This window comes from Mytilus edulis, chromosome 9, assembly GCF_963676685.1.
Source record: "Mytilus edulis chromosome 9, xbMytEdul2.2, whole genome shotgun sequence".
Lineage (NCBI taxonomy): Eukaryota > Metazoa > Mollusca > Bivalvia > Mytilida > Mytilidae > Mytilus > Mytilus edulis.
The window spans coordinates 53,202,420-53,221,658 of NC_092352.1; the positions used below are offsets into that span (position 1 = coordinate 53,202,420).

Genomic DNA, 19,239 nt, shown 5'->3' on the forward strand with positions numbered 1-19,239 from the left:
AATGAACAATGACTGAAGATTTTTTTTTTCAATTTTGCAATCATTGAGAGCATGTGGAACTACCAAAAACAAAATTTAAACATAAGTCACCTGTTTTTAACCTTTCCAAAATGTCTGAAAACTCTGAAGCTTTCCTCTTTACCAGGGCTGTTGAATTCTTAACATGTCAACATTTCAGAAATTAAAAAAAATTTACACCCTTACCTTAAAAAAAAAAGATTTTGTCTAAATAAAAATGAATATGAACCTTAAAAAAAATTAAAACATACATTCTTGTGTTCCAATAATGTCCTAAGACTTTTCTTGCTTGCGTGTATGTGCCAAAGCTGTATAGACTTCAGTTTTTGAATTTCTACTCATATAATATGGGAATTTATAAATTAAAAACAAATGTATACCTCAACTGTTACAATTTATACAGCAATTTAATCAAGATACTGTAGAAACATTCATTTTCTTCAGATTAAAATTCCATGGTTTTGTCTTTATATTAGATTTCATGGGGATTTAATTTTGTGGTTTCGAATAAATTTATAAAGTAGAAAATAATATGTTCTCATTCACGAATCATACAACTTAATGACCATTTCATTTAAAAAAAAAAAAAAAAAAAAAGGCCTAATGAGAAGTGATATTATGTGTAGGTTGAATAATCTTAAATATATTCTTTCCAGGAAATAAACAAAATTAAATTCTCCACAAAAATTTTGCTCTTACAGTAACTTAAAGATTATCCAGCTTCTTCTCATGAACAAATTTATAAAGTAGAAAATAATAATGTTCTCATTTACGAATCATACAATTTAATGACCATTTCATTTAAAAAAAAAAAAAAAAGACCTAATGAGAAAAAAAATGTCATGATACGTAACAATGGAAAGTTGTCTTTCTTACAATAAGATGATGATGGTCATTAGTGTCTTTTTGAATGGTACTGTAAATTCAAAAATTATTCTATGTTTTAATAATTGCAAAAAATGCAACAGGGTTATAAACGCAATAATTTAAACTCGCATTTTGAAATATTTTATATGAATTAAACAGGATTTTTCTTAATATTGCAAAAATTGAAATCGCATTTTAGTCTAAGATGCCGAAATCGCAATAAATGCACACTATAGTTTCTGCGTTTACAGTACTCTCTGATGTCAATCGATAACCACTGCATTATATATGTCTTAGAAATATCATTTGTAAGAGAAATTAGTAAATTACAAAATAAAAGAGACTTTGTTCTGCTTATAATTTAATTTTATAAATGGAAACTTTTGATAACAAATTTAAACTTTTTTAATTTAATCACATCACTCATAATCACAATGAGCAAACAAAGCACTTTTCAATGATACACGATTCACATGTTTTCACTGTTATAAGTTATATTTTGAATGATATTGATCTGGTTTCCTTTGATAATTTTTCAGATGGAACCAGTTAGATGTCCTCATTGTCATTTTATCTGTTGTTGGAATAATTCTGGAGGAAATGAAAACCAATGTCATTCCCATCAATCCTACCATCATCAGGGTCATGAGAGTGCTTAGAATAGCCAGAGGTTTGCATTTACACTTAAGAAATTATAAGAGATTGTAAAATATCAAAACAAGATGTGTTGTAATTGTCAACGAGACCAGCAGAGAATAAATGAAATGAAATGGGTCAAATGTTCCAGATTCTAAAATACTAGAAATTCAGAATTTATTGCAAGCATATATTAATGTGACTGTCAATTTAGACTAAAATGCAATTTTAATTTTTGCGATATTGAGAAAAATCCTGTTAAATTCATAAAAAAAAATTCAAAATGTGAATTTAAATTTTTGCGATTATGACCCAGTCGCATTTTTTGCAATAATTAAAACATTGCAATAATTTCTGAATTTACAGAAATGATAAGTATTGATAAGAGGATGTGGTATGAGTGCCAAGGAGACAACTCTACATCCAAGTCACAATGTTTATAAAGTTAACAGTTATAGGTCAAATTTTGACCTTCATGACAGAGTCTTGACTCACAACGAACAACAAGCTATAAAGCATCCAAAATGGCAAGTGTGAAACAATTCAAACAGGAAAACAAACAGTCTAATCTATATAAAAAAAGAGAAACGATAAACACTTATGAACCACACAAACAAAAGACAACTGCTGAACAACAGGCTCCTGACTTAGGACAGGTGCAAACAAATAAGTTCTATTTCTAATGTATGTGACATGCAGTTTATTTGATTTATATAAATAACATCGTAATAATCAACTCATTCCTACAAACTTTGTTTGTCATTCATCTAGAAAGTAATATTTTCAGTCGAAGTGTTGGGAGAAAATGATAAATATAAAAAAGAAAATGTGGTATGATTGCCAATAAGACAACTCTCCACGAGAGACCAAATGACACAGAAATTAACAACTAAAGGTCAAAGTACAGCTTTCAACAATGAGCAAAGCCCATACCGCATAGTCAGCTATAAGATTTCTTGTACAAGCTGTGGTCTATTTATATTTGAACTATTATCGTTTAGTTACTAATGACTACTCAAAAACTGTTTTAACCTATGAACGCATTATCTTGAAACCACTATGCCCTGATAGAGTTAAAGTTAAAAATATTTGTATGCTGCATAATATATTTGCATTATTTTTGTAGTTTTGAAGTTACTGAAAATGGCTAAAGGTATCCGAGCATTATTAGACACAGTAATACAGGCCCTTCCACAGGTGGGAAACTTGGGCCTCTTGTTCTTCCTGTTGTTCTTTATATTTGCTGCTTTAGGCGTTGAACTGTTCGGCAGACTTGGTAAGTTATGTAAACTGGAGCATGTACGGGAGTGGCACATTCTTGGCTGGCCCATTAGAAATTGCAAAGTTTTTAAAATCAGAAAGTTTGCACCTTTACTTGTTCTTAAGGTGGTACCCAACACTTTAGCTAAAATTAATTTGGGTCGTTTGATTTTCTTAAAATTTTGACAAAGTATTTACTTTGACCCTTTTACAAAAATATAAAAATTTCAAAAAATTTGAACCAACCGTTTTATCAGAAAAATTACACTGGTTATATAGCAGTTTGACAAACACTTATTTTGATCATTGAGAAGCTTAATATTCCCTTAACAACACAATGTAATTAAAACGTTGAGCTGATTTTACAGAGTTATCTCCCTGTAGTGTTAGGTACTACCTTAAAGATATTAATTTGTTATACATCAGTATTGATCTGTTTGAATTTTTAGCTGTCAAAATGAATACATTTTAGGAATACTAAATCACCCATCATTTTCGGAACTTATTCACATAGAAGAAAAAGATATTTTACTCCAAGGTTTTGTAAACAAAAGTGTATATATCATATGTGAGACAAATATCTTTTTACACTGTTGCTGATTTCATTAAAGGGTAAAAGTCGAATTTTAATTTTTGGTAAATATGACCATAAAGAAGAGCGGCGAAAGATACCAGTCGGACATTCAAACTAACATATCAATATTTAACTGACAATGCCATTGCTAAAAAGGAAAAAGACGAACAGACAAAAATAGAACAAAAACAACATAGAAAACTGAAGACTAAGCAACATATTATTGAAGTCTGTGAAGTCGTGAATGATATTTCTAAAAAAAAAATGATACAGAATCAATGAAAAATAGTTTTTTTTTCATGATCATAAACACAAATCAAACAATTTAACATAGCATTTAGACAAATTCATGAAAAAAAAATTTTGTTCATATATCAATGACTCAAGATTGTTGTTGTATTTACAGAGTGTTCTGAGGAGCATCCATGTGAAGGTTTAGGATCACATGCTCACTTTAAAGACTTTGGTATGGCATTCCTTACTCTCTTTAGAGTAGCCACTGGAGACAATTGGAATGGAATTATGAAGGTATGTAAACAAAATTAAATTGTTGGCTTTTGAAAGAAAAAAATCAAACATTGTTTATGATGATATCAGGTATTTTAAATGGCTACCATATTCGGTCGTGTATAGTATGCAATAATGTATAGGATGCACCTCCCTTTAATCCCCTAAAAACTGTGAAAAAAAGTGAAGTAAACAAAAAGAGGGAAATAAGTTAAAAAGAAAAGATAACAAAAATTATAAAAGTAGGTGTGTCACTTTCAACAGAAACACTGAAGTAAAAATGTCAGATCTTTTGCTTTGCAGAGCTTTTTGAAAACCTTTCAAATATTGAATAAACAATCTGATGCTTTTCCAGGTTAACCCAAACTAGCTTTTACTCCTCTCTCTATTATGGTATGTTTTGATACTTGGTTTATTACTTTAAGATGATGTGTACCAAGTCACTGATTTTCAAATCTATGAGGTAGTGACTTCCTATTTGTAGGTAGTTTCCTATAGAGCATGTGATTTTTCGTCAGATATTTCTCAGTATCAGTATTTAGAAAAAATTGATATGATAATTATAGATTATCTTTGGTCATCTCAACAAGATTGATTTTTTGGCGAATGTGAGAAAAGCAATCAATTTGAGATGACCAATGATTATCTGTTTATCGCTATTTTTCCTATGACGACATTATCAATTTCATTGACAACAATATGTGATCCCTTTATTTCTAGCAATAATTTTTGATATCACTCTTACACTCTACTGTGCTGAGAATGGAAATTATCAGTCAGTAAGATCAAAGGAAAATTTCATAAAATAGTGATAATGAGTCTTAAATGAGTTTAAACAAACAATTTTTATTGCAGGATACATTACGAGAGGACTGTGACTCCTCTAGCAATTGTCTGACCAATTGTTGTGTGAACTCTGTCATCGCTCCCGTATTCTTTGTGATCTTTGTATTAATGGCCCAGTTTGTGTTGGTAAATGTTGTCGTTGCTGTGCTGATGAAACACCTAGAGGTAAGATAACGTTATTATTGTATTTTTTTCTGTTCATTTGTTTCCTCCGTATTTGTATTTTAACACAATCACCATTTTTAATACCTATATGTTTAAAATGTGGACGAGTAATTAACATCGTAACATTTCTAACAGTTTAGTTATTGTTAGTTTTTAAGATCGTTTACAGTTATTTGACTTTAGTTATTGTTAGTTTTTAAGATCGTTAACAGTTATTTGACTTTAGTTATTGTTAGTTTTTAAGATCGTTAACAGTTATTTGACTTTAGTTATTGTTAGTTTTTAAGATCGTTAACAGTTATTTGACTTTAAAAATGTATAATTCTTCTCAAAGTGTTATTTGAGCTAAAAATGAAAAGATATTTAAAAAAGATTTATATGAAATTAAAAGGTTTTAAAAAAAAGAGAAAGAGAATTTCTAGTGTATTTTTAACACTGTACACACACAGCACATTGAATGGTGGTATGTTTTGCACTAAATTGGCTTTGTTTAATTAATAAAAAAAAAGAATATTCACAAGAAGTAGTTTAATTTTCACAAACTTAGAATTTTATATTTTGGTATTAAATAAGGGTTATAATGGGGTAAGATACAGTAAATTTCACATTGAGTACTGAAGTGTGCAAGGCCACTTTGCAGGTTTTTGTGTGTGTAAATTTCAGGATTTTTGCATGTATTAATGATGCTAGTACCTGATGCATGTGCATTGAAGTGTCATAATAATACATCCCATATTTATGTAACAAAAGTACTGGCCCAAGACCACAATTAATGATCCGGCTTTTCGTTGTCCACGAATATAGTTCCCTTTAATTATAGTGTATTTTTTCTTTATTTTTTTTCTTTCCCTTTCTCATACATTTCTTAGTTTTTCTGCGGTGGAAATGAAAGAAGAGAGCTGAAATAAACTTTTGGATGTTTTATTTTAACTGATTTTGATATGGAAAGAGTGATTAGGCCAGGTGCAAAAAGGTGATATTTACAGTTTTCGGAACATCTCTTGACTTGTCCATAGGGGTATGGATGTGTATTGGCTAAATTTGTAAAATCTTTCTGAATGTTGGATATATTTTTGGACTAGAACTGTACTTTACACACACAAAAAAATTGACAAAAAAGATTCGGTGCAATTTTTTTAATGAAACAAAACATTTAAAGAACTAATAGAGAATTTAATTGTAGTCTGTGGCCTACTATTCTACTTTCCGATTAGTAGCTTTTAACTATTTTGAAAAATGATACTTTTTTGGCAAGAGACACAGAAATTGATTAAAAGAATATAATTGATAATCTTTTGTTGGATAAAAATATTTATCCTGATTTAGAGTAATTTCTCTCAATTTGATTGGCTGATATTGTCCTAATAAATTTCAGTACATTTTTTTATTACGTCAATAGAAATTATCTCCCTTATTTATTACGTCAATTGGAATTATCTCCCTTATACCATTGACCTAATAAAAAATTAAAAATGAATTGCTTCATAGTCCTAATATTTTAATTTTTCACAGTTTTAGATTAAATATCTAAAATATATTTGGTTGATATTGTCCTTATATTGAATTTAAATATAATAATATGTTATATAACAAAATCAGGATAAATTCGTTACACAGTGTTCAATTGTCCTAATACGGAATTTATCGGGTCAATAAATTCTCGTATTAGGACAATTACACACTGTGTAACTAAAATCATAGAAATGAAGAGGAATAGAGTAACCAAGCTCGCACATGTGACATTGTATTGTTTACTGTATCAAGCCTCCATTTTGTGTAATTATCTCCACTTAATAAAAAATTCAAAAATTTATAAATCTTCATCAAAATCCAGTTGTCCTTTTCACACAAAAATTATCACCAGAAAGATTTCTTAGAAGTTATGAACAAGTTTTCGAGTTTGACTCCTAATTCAAAAAATATAAAAAAAATGATATGACTTTGTTGAAAAGAACAATTGGACTTTGTTTTTTGCCATTTTTTTTTATACTAACACATGTAGTGCACCATTTTACTAATTATGTCAGGAAACGTACAAATACAAAGAAATGGACGAGGAGCTTGAAGAAGAATATCAACGTCAACTTAACAAAACTGTTATCCCAGATGTGCTTGAACTTAAACTACAGGTGAGGTTGTCCCCCCTTGGTTTGATAGTACCACGCAGATTAGATTTCAGGAATGTAATAAGAGTGCTTTTATTATTTCTTGCAGTAGGATAGAAAAGATTTAAGATATTATTTTGTAAGGAATAGATCTACATACGTATGCATTTTATCTTACCTACCACCTCATTTGAACTTTGTTAGATATATGTTGCCTCCTTGGCAATCATACCACATCAATCTCCGGAATTGTTTTTATACCCAACCTACAATAGAAGAGGGGCACTATGTTTTCTGGTCTGTCTGCCTTGAAACTTGAAACTTAGTACACACGCTCCCTACGAAATTATCATTCTAATTTAAATGCCAAATTAAATTTTTGATCCCTATTTCATGGTCCACTGAACATAGAAAATGATAGTGGGAGTAAGGCATCACTGTACTGTGGACACATTCTTGTTATATCATTATTTATTTTTTTATATTTAATGTATTGGATGTAAATAGGACAATGTGGAATTTTGGTTGTGTTTTTAGATTTGTTTGATAGTAGCTTATAGAATAATGTATTGTAATGAGCAGATGAAATGCATGCACTTTTGTGTGGTCGTCATTGTTACCTATATTATGTCTAAAATTTGATCACAATCCAAATTCAGACAGTATGAATAATATTGTGTCCAAACTTTTCCCAACTGTTCAGAGTTGGACCTCTGCAGTCGTATCTAGCTATGCTCAGCAAAGTATTATATTAATATATGGCACCAAGCTTCATCTCATTATGTCATATAATGTGTCTTATTTTCAGTTCCTTTGATGTTTTACTTCCTGTTTGTCAAAATTTTACATCTTTTTTTTTAAGATATCATACTCTTGTAGGATATTTTTATAACCATTTTCTTAGCAACTACAAGTCATAACTTCTTAATATATTTCACCATGGTTCATGTGGTCATGCCATACCATGTACACTTTTAACAGTCTTTTTTCTGGTTAACAAAGTTAAAGAAATATGCTACTTCAATGATCAAACAGCCTATTCAGTTCTACTGGTATGTTTTTTTCTGAAAATTTTGTGGCAAGGTATTACATGATTTTGTGAGGAAATAACTTCTTTGATATTAAGGTCATAATAATTTGCCAGTGAAAACAATTTATACACAACAAAACTGATATATTGTCAGGAATCTCACAGAGTGATGGCAGACGACGGAGCTGAGGTTGGGGATGGAGAAAACAATGACGCTGAGGAAGGTGGTGAACAAAAGGAAGATTCCAAATTGTCTGAAAAATCAGCTGACCAGGTATTTCATTTGATACTTAAGTTCTTATATGAATATTTTGAAGTTTTCAACCCAAGAGAAAATAAATCTGGGATCCCACAGAAATTACGACTGGAATTTTGATGGGATTCCAATTGGGATCCCACCTAATTCCACTGGGATAAAATTCGGGATTCCCACAAAAGAAACGGGAATCCCGATGTAAATCCCGGTGGAAATATACTGGGATCCTACCTAATTTCACTGGGATAAAATTTCAGGATTCCAGAAAAAGAAGTGGGATCCCGATGTAAATCCCAGTGGAAATATACTGGGATTCCCAGAAAGAAAAAAAGCGGGATCCCAATATAAATCCCAGCAGGATATACATGCACCAAATTGCACGTACTATAGACTCCACTGTCACTGGGATTCCTGGGTTATTTATGCAAAAGGATACATGTAAAGTTCTCCTCCTTTCTGTGAATTAATTTGAGCACTGTCTCTGTTTCCAACTAGTATTGCTGAGTAAAGGTAACTGGAATATCTGCATGCAATCTGTTTATTATCAAAATTGGCAGCTCCATTTAATAAAATCATTAAATCCCCTAAAAGTATCAAAAAAATCCACAAAGAATCATTTGTACAATACGTTTTGAAGCAACAAATTCAATAGAAATAATATTGCATGTTTATACAGTAGATTGGAATCCATTTGGAATCAAATTAATTACCCTCCCCTTTTTTATCCCCTGAAGATAAAATTTTAAAAAACTAGCGACTGATTATTTTCACCATTCACACAACTCAATTTAGCTTTTACATACCTACCAGTTATGTTATGTGACAACAAGATTATTCATTGTATGTTGAAAATAAACATATTTTCAGTTTATGCTTTCAGACTTTCTGGTGTTGATTTGCTCAAATAAAAACAAGAAAAACCATAGTTCCTCAATAAATTATATTTATAATCATTATATACACATGTTAAATTAAATTATTAATGCACTTATCTGGAAACATCTGCATCAGATTCATCTTGATCCTCCATAAATCAGTGTAATCAGATTTTAATGACATATTTACCAGGACACTAATGTCGAAGTGACAATCTCACCCCATATTATATCGTCCAGAAGTTGATCTGTCTTCATAATGGTATTATAAAAATAAATCAAGGGTATCGCATAAAAATATTTATTATTACTGGCCAGTTTTTGAATATAAGAAAAGAAAACATTATTTAATCAACACAGGGTGCATACGGATGAACTAGTGGCCGCGTTATATAGGACGGTATTTTCTAGGGTCGAACTGTTCAGTACAATTACAAAATTTTACGATGTCGATCATTATCTTATCATTGATGCTGGACGACAAATAATAGAAACGCACTTATGTGAACTTGGAGAAAATCAGAAACACCCCAGCTTGTCTGGCAAAACAGCTGTTGACATTTCTCGGACGCCCTGCTATTTTTATCTCAGCATTTTTCTGACTAAGAAATATCTGTCAAACCGAAAATTAAGTGACCCATTAAGTGTTTGGCTTCACCTGACAGCTTTGGTGTCATACACATTGTTAATTAACACCAGTCCAATAACCTTTGCTTTCTGTTATAAATAATTGTGTATTTCAAAAATGTTTGACAAAGAAGGAAGGCATTCTGGAAAAAAAAAAATAACCTTGCCAGACGTCATAATTGGAAATGGATAAAAAACATATTTTGTTAAAAACAATCATGCTATTTGAATAGGTCCATATGCGTTTTCAGATTCAGCACTCAACAACTTCCTGTCTACCAAACACTTGCTTATTTTTGCAAACAAAATTCTGGATTATGTTTTCCCGATTCAACTAGAATGGGATCCCAGCTTCAATTAAACAGTTAAAGTTATCGAGTTGGATTGAGTTGGGATTCCAGTTTCAGATATTTATCCCATTTCAACCAGAACTTGATCTGATCCCGGCTTCAGACAATTCCCAATTCATATATTTATCCCGTTTCAATTAGAATGGGATCCCAGCTTCAGACAGATATCCCGAATGGGATCCCAGTTTCAGATATTTATCCCGGATGGGATCCCGACTTCAGATGCCCATCCCGGCTTATCCCGTCAATTTCACCGGGATTTCATTGGGATCTCGATGGATCCCGTTTTCATTTTCTCTTGGGAAGTAGCATGATTTTTTTTTATCACAAGCTCTGTATCTATCTTGGGCCATTGCAGCATTTCTGCATTGTTTGTTTATTTTTCAAAACAAAACTCACAAAAAGATATGAATTAAAGACTGTTTTCAGAATTGAGCAGTAAAACCAGTATTATAATGTAATCAGAAAATGTTCATTGAACAATTTGATGTGCGGTAAATGAAATTAAAACTTTAATTGGGAACAAAAAAATAATCAAAAGAGCATCATAAAAACTAAATCTGAATTTATTTTATTGTAGATATTTTCCTGTTGATAATTTAAACTTCAAGATGATGAAAATTGTTTATTGTAGAATATGTGATTTAAGATGTGAAAGTTCCTCAATATTTAGGGTTAAATAAAAGCCACATTCAATTGTCATAAATTGTTTAAATGAAAAATGAAAACAACTGAACTGCAATAAAAAATAACTCCATTAACATACATAGAAACAAAATATTTGATAACAACTGCAATATTCCTGACTTGGAACAGGACAGTTTAACCCTTTCACCGATTGCTGCCCAGACTGAAGCTACTCTGAAACGATGGCTTCCCTGGCTACTTTTACTCAAGTGGGAGATCTTCATAATAAATGTCAATAAAAACTTGTTTGTAGTTATTTGTGTATTTATTTCATTCACTAACACCATATGTTCACAGTTTTGTTTATGTTTTGATAATTTTTTCTTCATAAAATATTCAAATTTTCAAATTTTTGTCATTATATAGGTGAAATTCTCAAAATTATGCTCTTTGACCCCAAATCGTAATTTTTTAACCCAAAATGGCAAAAGATTTTAAGAGACTGTACAAATTCCTCACACTGAACGATGTCCATTCCAAGTGTTTTGTACATAAAACGACATTTTATGTCAAAAAAGTATACTAGTTTGGCTTCAATTCTTCCATATTCTTTCAAAAAAAATGTTCCCTCATTTCAAATTCTTGTAAATTCCGTAAATTTCCTCTGATTTTGACATGGTTTTCAACAAACGGAAGCGCCATCTTTACACTTTCATCCAGGTATTCATCAAAGAAAGATAACTCATGTTTGCACTGTTTTGAGCGGGAAATATAAAAGATGTATTCTAATCCCTGTAAAACGGGACTCGTCGTCAGCTGTCTGAAGCGTGAATCCCGGTAAACCGGGACTCATCGGCGAAAGGGGAAACAATGGTGGGTTGAACCTGGTTTTATGGCTATCCAAACCTTCCGCTTATATGTCATGTAAAAAATACCACTAAAATGACAGCACTACATGACATACAGTACAAACAAATGCAAGAACACTCAGCATAGACAAATGCAAAAATAAATATTATTGTATAGCAATATAATATTTCCCACAGAAAGAAACCAAAAGTTAGCGTGCAATAAATTCTAATATTGCACTAGTGCAATAAATCTTCAAAATTCATGACGTCATCAACGACCAAATTTTAGTTTAAACCAATTTTTACTTTTAAATATTATATTGCTATACAATAAAGGGGTTATTGCATGAATATTTGGGAATATTGTCCCTCGTAGAACATATATTGCACTCGCAAGCTCGTGCAATATAAAATTCTACTCGGGACAATATTCCCCAATATTCATGCAATAACCCTATAATATAATAGTTCAATACAACATGTAAACTGCAGAATAACAATGTTAAAGTTTACACATTTAATAAAACTTAATTACAGTGAGTTGCTTATAGGTGTTACTGTAAAATTTTACCTATAGCTCAACCTGTTTTTAAAATTGACAACACAATCACAGTGTACAAGCGGACAGTGACACAAAACGGAAGTTGCTGATCTGTCCGACGGCGATCGGCTCGTTGTTTTTCAAAAAAATATAGAATATCAACACAAAGTGTCCCATAATGGATTGTTCAGCAGCTCAAGGTAAGTGAATAACTACAATGATGTATTTTTGACCATTTAAAGCTTATTTTATGCTTTTAGCATCAACCGTCTTTTTAAAATAACTCCTGATCATGAAGAGGGGTCAAAATTTTGCGATTTTTCGAGTCATAAATCTTAACAAAACTCCGAAAATTCAAACATTTTCAAGATTTTTAATCGATACATAGTTGAATAATCATATTCCGCACACACACACAAAAGTTTGGTTCATTTTTTTTTATTATATTGTCACAATTGAATCTTTTCTATTCAAAGTGTACTGTCCGCCTCGTTGCCACCGTATGTTTTCATACTGTCCGATTCGTTGGTCATATTCATGATCGATATCTTAAGCAAAAGTAAGATTGAAACATGCAATTTATCCACATTTAAACTTTATTCAACACAGATACTGTCTATGATTATATATGGAAAATATTTATAGATTATATATTCAGCTTGGATCTCGTGTCAATTAAAGGGGGACATTGGTCACTCTTCCAGAACCTTTACTCATGTCTGCTGCTCGTATTCATCGTTTGCGGACCTTGTTGTTAGATTCTCTACCGATATAATATTCTAAAAAAAGCATGGTGAATTCAGTACACATGTTCCCTATGACATGAATTCTAATTTAATGCAAAATTAGAGTTTTGATCCAATTTTACGGCCTAATGAACATAGAAAACGATAGTGCGAGTGGGGCATCCGTGTACTATGGTCACATTCTTGTTTAAAAGTTATTTTAAAACAACAGTATATGATAGTGAGTGATGCAGCGCACTTAAGAACATCAATTAAATAATGTTTTGCTTATATTTTCAGATATACATGATGAGTACTAGTAATCCTTATAGTTGTACAACATGCTTGTTTTCGTGCAAAATATTTTCCGAAATAATAGACCACAATATAATTCGCCATCCGGAACAAACACTTAAAATAAAGGTTTATATTCAAAATAAATGCATTCTTCAGACGAAAAACTTTTGTGTTAAACCAAACCAACTACAAAAGGATGGTTATTACATACATAGTGACAATTATAAGGAAACTCTTAATATAGGAAAAACATGTGATCTTTTGGAAACAGCAAGCACTCTTTTTGAAATTGAAAATGATAACTCGCATGAAATTGGAAGCCCAGTTGCAAAAAGACAAAAAATCTCCACATCAACACCCCGCAAATCTGATATTTCTCATGACCTCAAGGAACAGACAGACGAGGAAATGGAAACTGAAGGAGACAAGAATAAATCATTTTTCGATATCGATGCAGATCTGTCGAGAGAACTTTTGGATCTTTCTATATCGGATGACAATTACATTGACTCTGATATTGAAGAAATGCGGCAATTGCTGCCAATACTTTTTGAAAAACTGAAAACAGTAAATCAAAAACATAATTTTTTAAGATTCAGTCGATTAGTTGTAAACGACGACTTTCCTTTGCAAAATATTTGCTTTTTGTTATTTATGGATATAGTTAAATGGTACTCTACAGAAAACACATCTCAAATGCGTTATTCTGAAGACGTTAAACGGTTTTGGAGAGTTGGACTTAAACTTTTTAAAGGGAAATTTGTAAGATTCATGAGTGGCATAAAAAACAAAGGACAATTAGATATAAAAGGAAAATACAATCCATCCGATTCGAAAATCAACTTTGCTGTGCCAAATAGACAGGTGCTAGATGCAATGGAATCTCCAGTAGATGCTTCTACTCCTGGAATATTAACCGATATGATCGATCAGATAAGTTTGAGTGACCCTAAGCACATACAAACGTACAAGTTATGCGTTGATGGAAAAAAAATTAACAGCGGCGTTCTTGGTCAAAAATTAGGCGATATAAATTTATGGGGAAATGAAAGTTCACCGACGTTATGTGAACGACAAGGAGAACTGAAACATGAATTAAATAAAATAAAACTCCTTGAGGATATTGTTGAACATATCAGCCCCTGAAAATTGATATCAGCCCTTGAAATCGATATCAGCCTTTGAAAATCGATATCAGCCCTTGAGAATCGATATTAGCTTTTGAAAATCCATATCAGCCCCAGTAAACTTGGAAATATGTGATAAATAGATCATGACATGTCATTTTACATATCGGCACTGGTTTCAGCCTTCGACCCATATCAAGCCCTCGGGCTAAAGCCCTCTGGCTTGATATGGAAGTCTAGGGCTGATACCAGGGTCGATATGGAAAATGCCATGTAATAATTTAAAATTATCGTGTCCTTTTCTTCACAGACATTTCAAAAGGAAAATACGCTCTTACTTTGCATCCGTGATCAGACTTTAACATTTCGATCATAATGTATACTATAACATAGATGTAATCGTAGGTACATGGGGACGGGTATTTTTTGCCCCATATTTTCCATATTTGTTAATTTCACTGATATTCGTGTTTTTTAAACTTACAAAAATATAATTCAGGAGCGGATCCAGAAATTGTTAAGAGAGAATTCATACCCAGATGAAAGATTAAAAAAAAAGTAACTAGGGTTCCCAACCCCGGACCCCCGACCGCCTGGATCCGCAACTGCCTAAGCGATTACAAATACATGTATTAAGTAACGTGAATGTATTCATATTAATTTATTTAATCGATGATTTGTACATATAAGAATTGAATAATAACTCATACAGAATAAATGCAAGTTATGATAAAAAATTTAACAAGAAAGGCTTCACCGCATACTTCATGTTAAATGTGTGTATATAAGTATTCTTACCTCTACTAAGGCAATAGGAAAACAAACTCATGGACCATTCAAGTACACCGTAACTTTTCAATTGATTCTTTTTGACTTGAATTCCAAGCCATGAGATTTGTTTGATTATTGGTGAAATAAGACGCAAACTGGGTGTAAAAAACTATTGTTTTGATTTTCTGTGTCAAACGTTTATAAATATAAAAAAGAAGATTTGGTGTAATTGCCAATGAGACAACTCTAAACAAGAGAACAAATTAAATGACACAGAAATGAACAACTATAGGTCACCGTACGGCCTTCAACAATGAGCAAAGCCCATACCGCATAGTCAGCTATAAAAGGCCTAGAAATAACTTTTGTTGCATGGTTGTATTTTTCATGAAAAGTTATTACCCCTATTTATGTTTTTAAGTGATAAAAATAACAATGTTCCACATGAATGTATGAATAAATATACCATAAAAATCACCTACGTGCCCCATTTTCCTAAAACAAACTAGAGAAACGTATATTAAATTTTCATGTGCATGCATTAACAATGCTTTTTATATGTAATAATCAGTAACATTTTATAAATGTTGATATTTCCTAGGAAATCGGTCATGAATGTGGATAAATTGCATGTTTCAATCTTACTTTTGCTTAAGATATCGATCATGAATATGACCAACGAATCGGACAGTATGAAAACATACGGTGGCAACGAGGCGGACAGTACACTTTGAATAGAAAAGATTCAATTGTGACAATATAATAAAAAAAAATGAAACAAACTTTTGTGTGTGTATGCGGAATATGATTATTCAACTATGTATCGATTAAAAATCTTGAAAATGTTTGAATTTTCGGAGTTTTGTTAAGATTTATGACTCGAAAAATCACAAAATTTTGACCCCTCTTCATGATCAGGAGTTATTTTAAAAAGACGGTTGATGCTAAAAGCATAAAATAAGCTTTAAATGGTCAAAAATACATCATTGTAGTTATTCACTTACCTTGAGCTGCTGAACAATCCATTATGGGACACTTTGTGTTGATATTCTATATTTTTTTGAAAAACAACGAGCCGATCGCCGTCGGACAGATCAGCAACTTCCGTTTTGTGTCACTGTCCGCTTGTACACTGTGACAATAGGGACATTTAAATTGACCAGTTGGTATTGTTAGATTTAAATCTACCTTGATGCTACCTGTAAAAAAATTTATTCACCTAACCCAAAGTTTCAGCATGCTTTTTTCCTGAACTTTTTCTTACCTAGGATTATTCTATTGAGAGATTTTTATTTTACTGTCATTCAAAATATTAGGAGTTATCAAGCCAAACAAGAATGACTATATCATATATGTTATTTTCTTGCAGTTTATTTAAAATTGCATGGCCTAAAATGCACTACATTTCATCTTAATGTTTGCATAGCCACTACTAGCAGTGTTTAATACCCTAAATAATCCAGTCGTAATATTTCACTCACTTTATGAAACATCAAAATCATATTTGAATAAACAATTTCATTTATTTTTTTACACTGATATTTGACATCTCATCCAGAATTCCAAAGTTTAAAAAGTTCAGGAAAAAAGCATGCTGAAACTTTGGGTTAGGTGAATAAATTTTTTTACAGGTAGCATCAAGGTAGATTTAAATCTAACAATACCAACTGGTCAATTTAAATGTCCCTATTGTATTGTCAATTTTAAAAACAGGTTGAGCTATAGGTAAAATTTTACAGTAACACCTATAAGCAACTCACTGTAAATATATAATTTCAGAAATCAGTAAAGATTCCAACACCTGTACCAGGATATATCCGTCGTCTGAGAACTCCTGTCTCTAAACAGTTCTCCCTGCCTCCTAGCTTTACATTCTGTCCACCAAGCAACGAACAATTATCTGACCGTTCTGTTAGAAGTAAGTGAAATTCAAACCTTTTATATAGTCTGATTTTATTGGAAGGTAATTTTAACTGTTTAATATTCATGGCATTTTCATTTTCTAAGAGACAGTTCGTAACAAAGATTTACTAGTTGAAATCAAATTTCTATGGCCAATCATACCACATCTCCTTATTTTTATATATATTATGTACATGTATCAAATGCCAGGCTGCATATTATTATTGTGATACTTACCCATCACATTTTGTATTGATAAAAACCATGAGAAAATTTCTAAATTAACTGTATCTTAAATATATAACATCACAGTGAATTTTGTTGATTTTATCTTTTATTTGGAATTTTGAATTATTGTATTGATTTATATAAGAGAGATTTATTTTGGACATCTGGATTGGACATTTATTTTTGCGGAAATTCCAGATTAACACTTCAGAACTGGAAATTTTCGGGATTTGGAAAATAATGGTATACTGGGATGACACCCCCTTCTACCTTCCATCATTTTGCTAACTGATTGATTCTAATTGCAGGTACTTTGTTGGTGCCAATAGATATAATGGTATCTAGCTACAACAGTAATCTAGATGTCAGTCTGGATGCTTCCGGATCAAGTTTAGAGGTCCCATTAACACCCTCATATTATTCCGATTCATCAAGTTATACAGAGACAAACATTGATAATAGTAGTGAAAATGTCATTCCAAAAATAGCAGACGAACTGAAAAAGTCTGCTGCCCCATCGCAAAGACATTGTCGGAGACTTGTCCGCCAAAAAGTAGTTAGCGAAAGTCCACCTGCTGTGGATAAATGTATTTTATTGAATTTATATGAATTATCAGAGACGAAAAAGAAAATTGGAACAGTTTCTCAGTCTCATCCGTCATTGCTTGTACAAAACAAAGATGGCGGCCACAAAGGCTGTGAAATTTGTAAGTGTAAAATGTCTAACATTAGTTGTCGGAGTGCTGCCAAACACAATCCACTACACAGGAGTCAATCTAGTGGGGCAGAAAAAGTTAAAATTAGAGACAAGCACATGTTGGCTCAGCGAAGAGGTGGACGGGATAGACGTTCACGTATTTATATTAGAAATATATCTGATGCATCTAATGCTAGCTCACTGACAAGGGACAATAGTGTCTCGCAATCGGATAAAAATGTAACTTTGTCTCCGGACAATTCTGGTGAGTCTGCACCATTGAAAAGTCCATGTAGAAAACATCCTCATTCTCGTGATAATACATTAGATTCAGGTTCATTTGATTGGTCAGCTGATGAAGCTGCCTGTGATGAAGAGGTGCGTTTGATTACTGGTACACCTCCAGAGACGGAGGACGAACAGGAACAGGTAACTCCTCCATGGACAAGAGAGGGAACTGCTATTATTAATGAAAGTTCAGTTTGTTCCACAGTTGTACCAGATGCAACATCAGCAAACAGTGATCGAATAATAAATCCCCCTATGAATTTGGTATCCACGCCAACAAACAATTTAAATCCATGTCACTCAATACCAATGTGTCGTTCACCATTACCACCCTCACATTTGTCTATAGAAATTCCAGAGCATTCATCACATTTATCATCCTCATCATGTTTATCAACAAATTCTACGAAAAATTCACCAGACAAATTATTGTTACCGAATTCATCATTGACTATTCCTAGATCACCAAAACCACCACGACTTTCACCATTGTTTCTTTCCATTCCTGTCGTAGAATGTCCGTCGAGTGAAGAAGGCGGAGATCTGCAATCTTCCCTTTCTGTTCCCCGAGTTAATACCCCAGTGCCTTCTAGAAGTAGTGACAGTGTTTCCCATAATTCCATTAGTCCCTCAGGAGCAGACGGACATTGTGATAAACGTTTAGAAGACTCAGATCAGAGCAAAACTGTGATAAATAAACTGTCACAAGGTCACCTGACTTTAAGAAGACGCTTACATTCAGCAGATTCTCAAGATGATAATTAAATAGATGCATAATTTTATACTTTGAAGTCAATTGACTTACTAAGTCTTTTTATAAAATTTGCTGTTAATAACCCTTTAAAAAGAAAATTCAGTAGTAAAATGCAAAATTGTGTATTTGTATTTCAGACTAATTTCTGTACAGCATATATAGGTCTACTTTTATACAATTTTCTTCACTATTTAGTGCTATATCTTTTTCCCCCTAAGTCCAGTTCCCATAAACATAGTTTAATACATTATATTTTTATTAGAATATTCATTATTTTACTATTTCTTGTGATACATTTTTTCAATTTATTATTGA

The 19,239-nt window shown here is 32.0% G+C and overlaps 1 protein-coding gene across 3 annotated transcripts in view; it reads left to right on the top strand.

The window, feature by feature from the left end:
- Positions 1–19,022, top strand: part of LOC139489760 (voltage-dependent T-type calcium channel subunit alpha-1G-like) — a 160,050-nt gene extending 141,028 nt beyond the window's left edge. For all 3 annotated transcript variants that reach the window (XM_071276549.1, XM_071276550.1, XM_071276551.1), the window contains 8 exons: positions 1,425–1,555; positions 2,648–2,797; positions 3,762–3,883; positions 4,718–4,873; positions 6,901–7,002; positions 8,163–8,282; positions 16,835–16,973; positions 17,494–19,022. In XM_071276549.1, the coding sequence (XP_071132650.1) occupies positions 1,425–1,555; positions 2,648–2,797; positions 3,762–3,883; positions 4,718–4,873; positions 6,901–7,002; positions 8,163–8,282; positions 16,835–16,973; positions 17,494–18,935 (2,362 nt within the window). In that variant the 3' untranslated portion in view covers positions 18,936–19,022. The remainder of the gene's footprint in view (positions 1–1,424; positions 1,556–2,647; positions 2,798–3,761; positions 3,884–4,717; positions 4,874–6,900; positions 7,003–8,162; positions 8,283–16,834; positions 16,974–17,493) is intronic.
- The last annotated feature ends 217 nt before the right edge of the window (positions 19,023–19,239 follow it).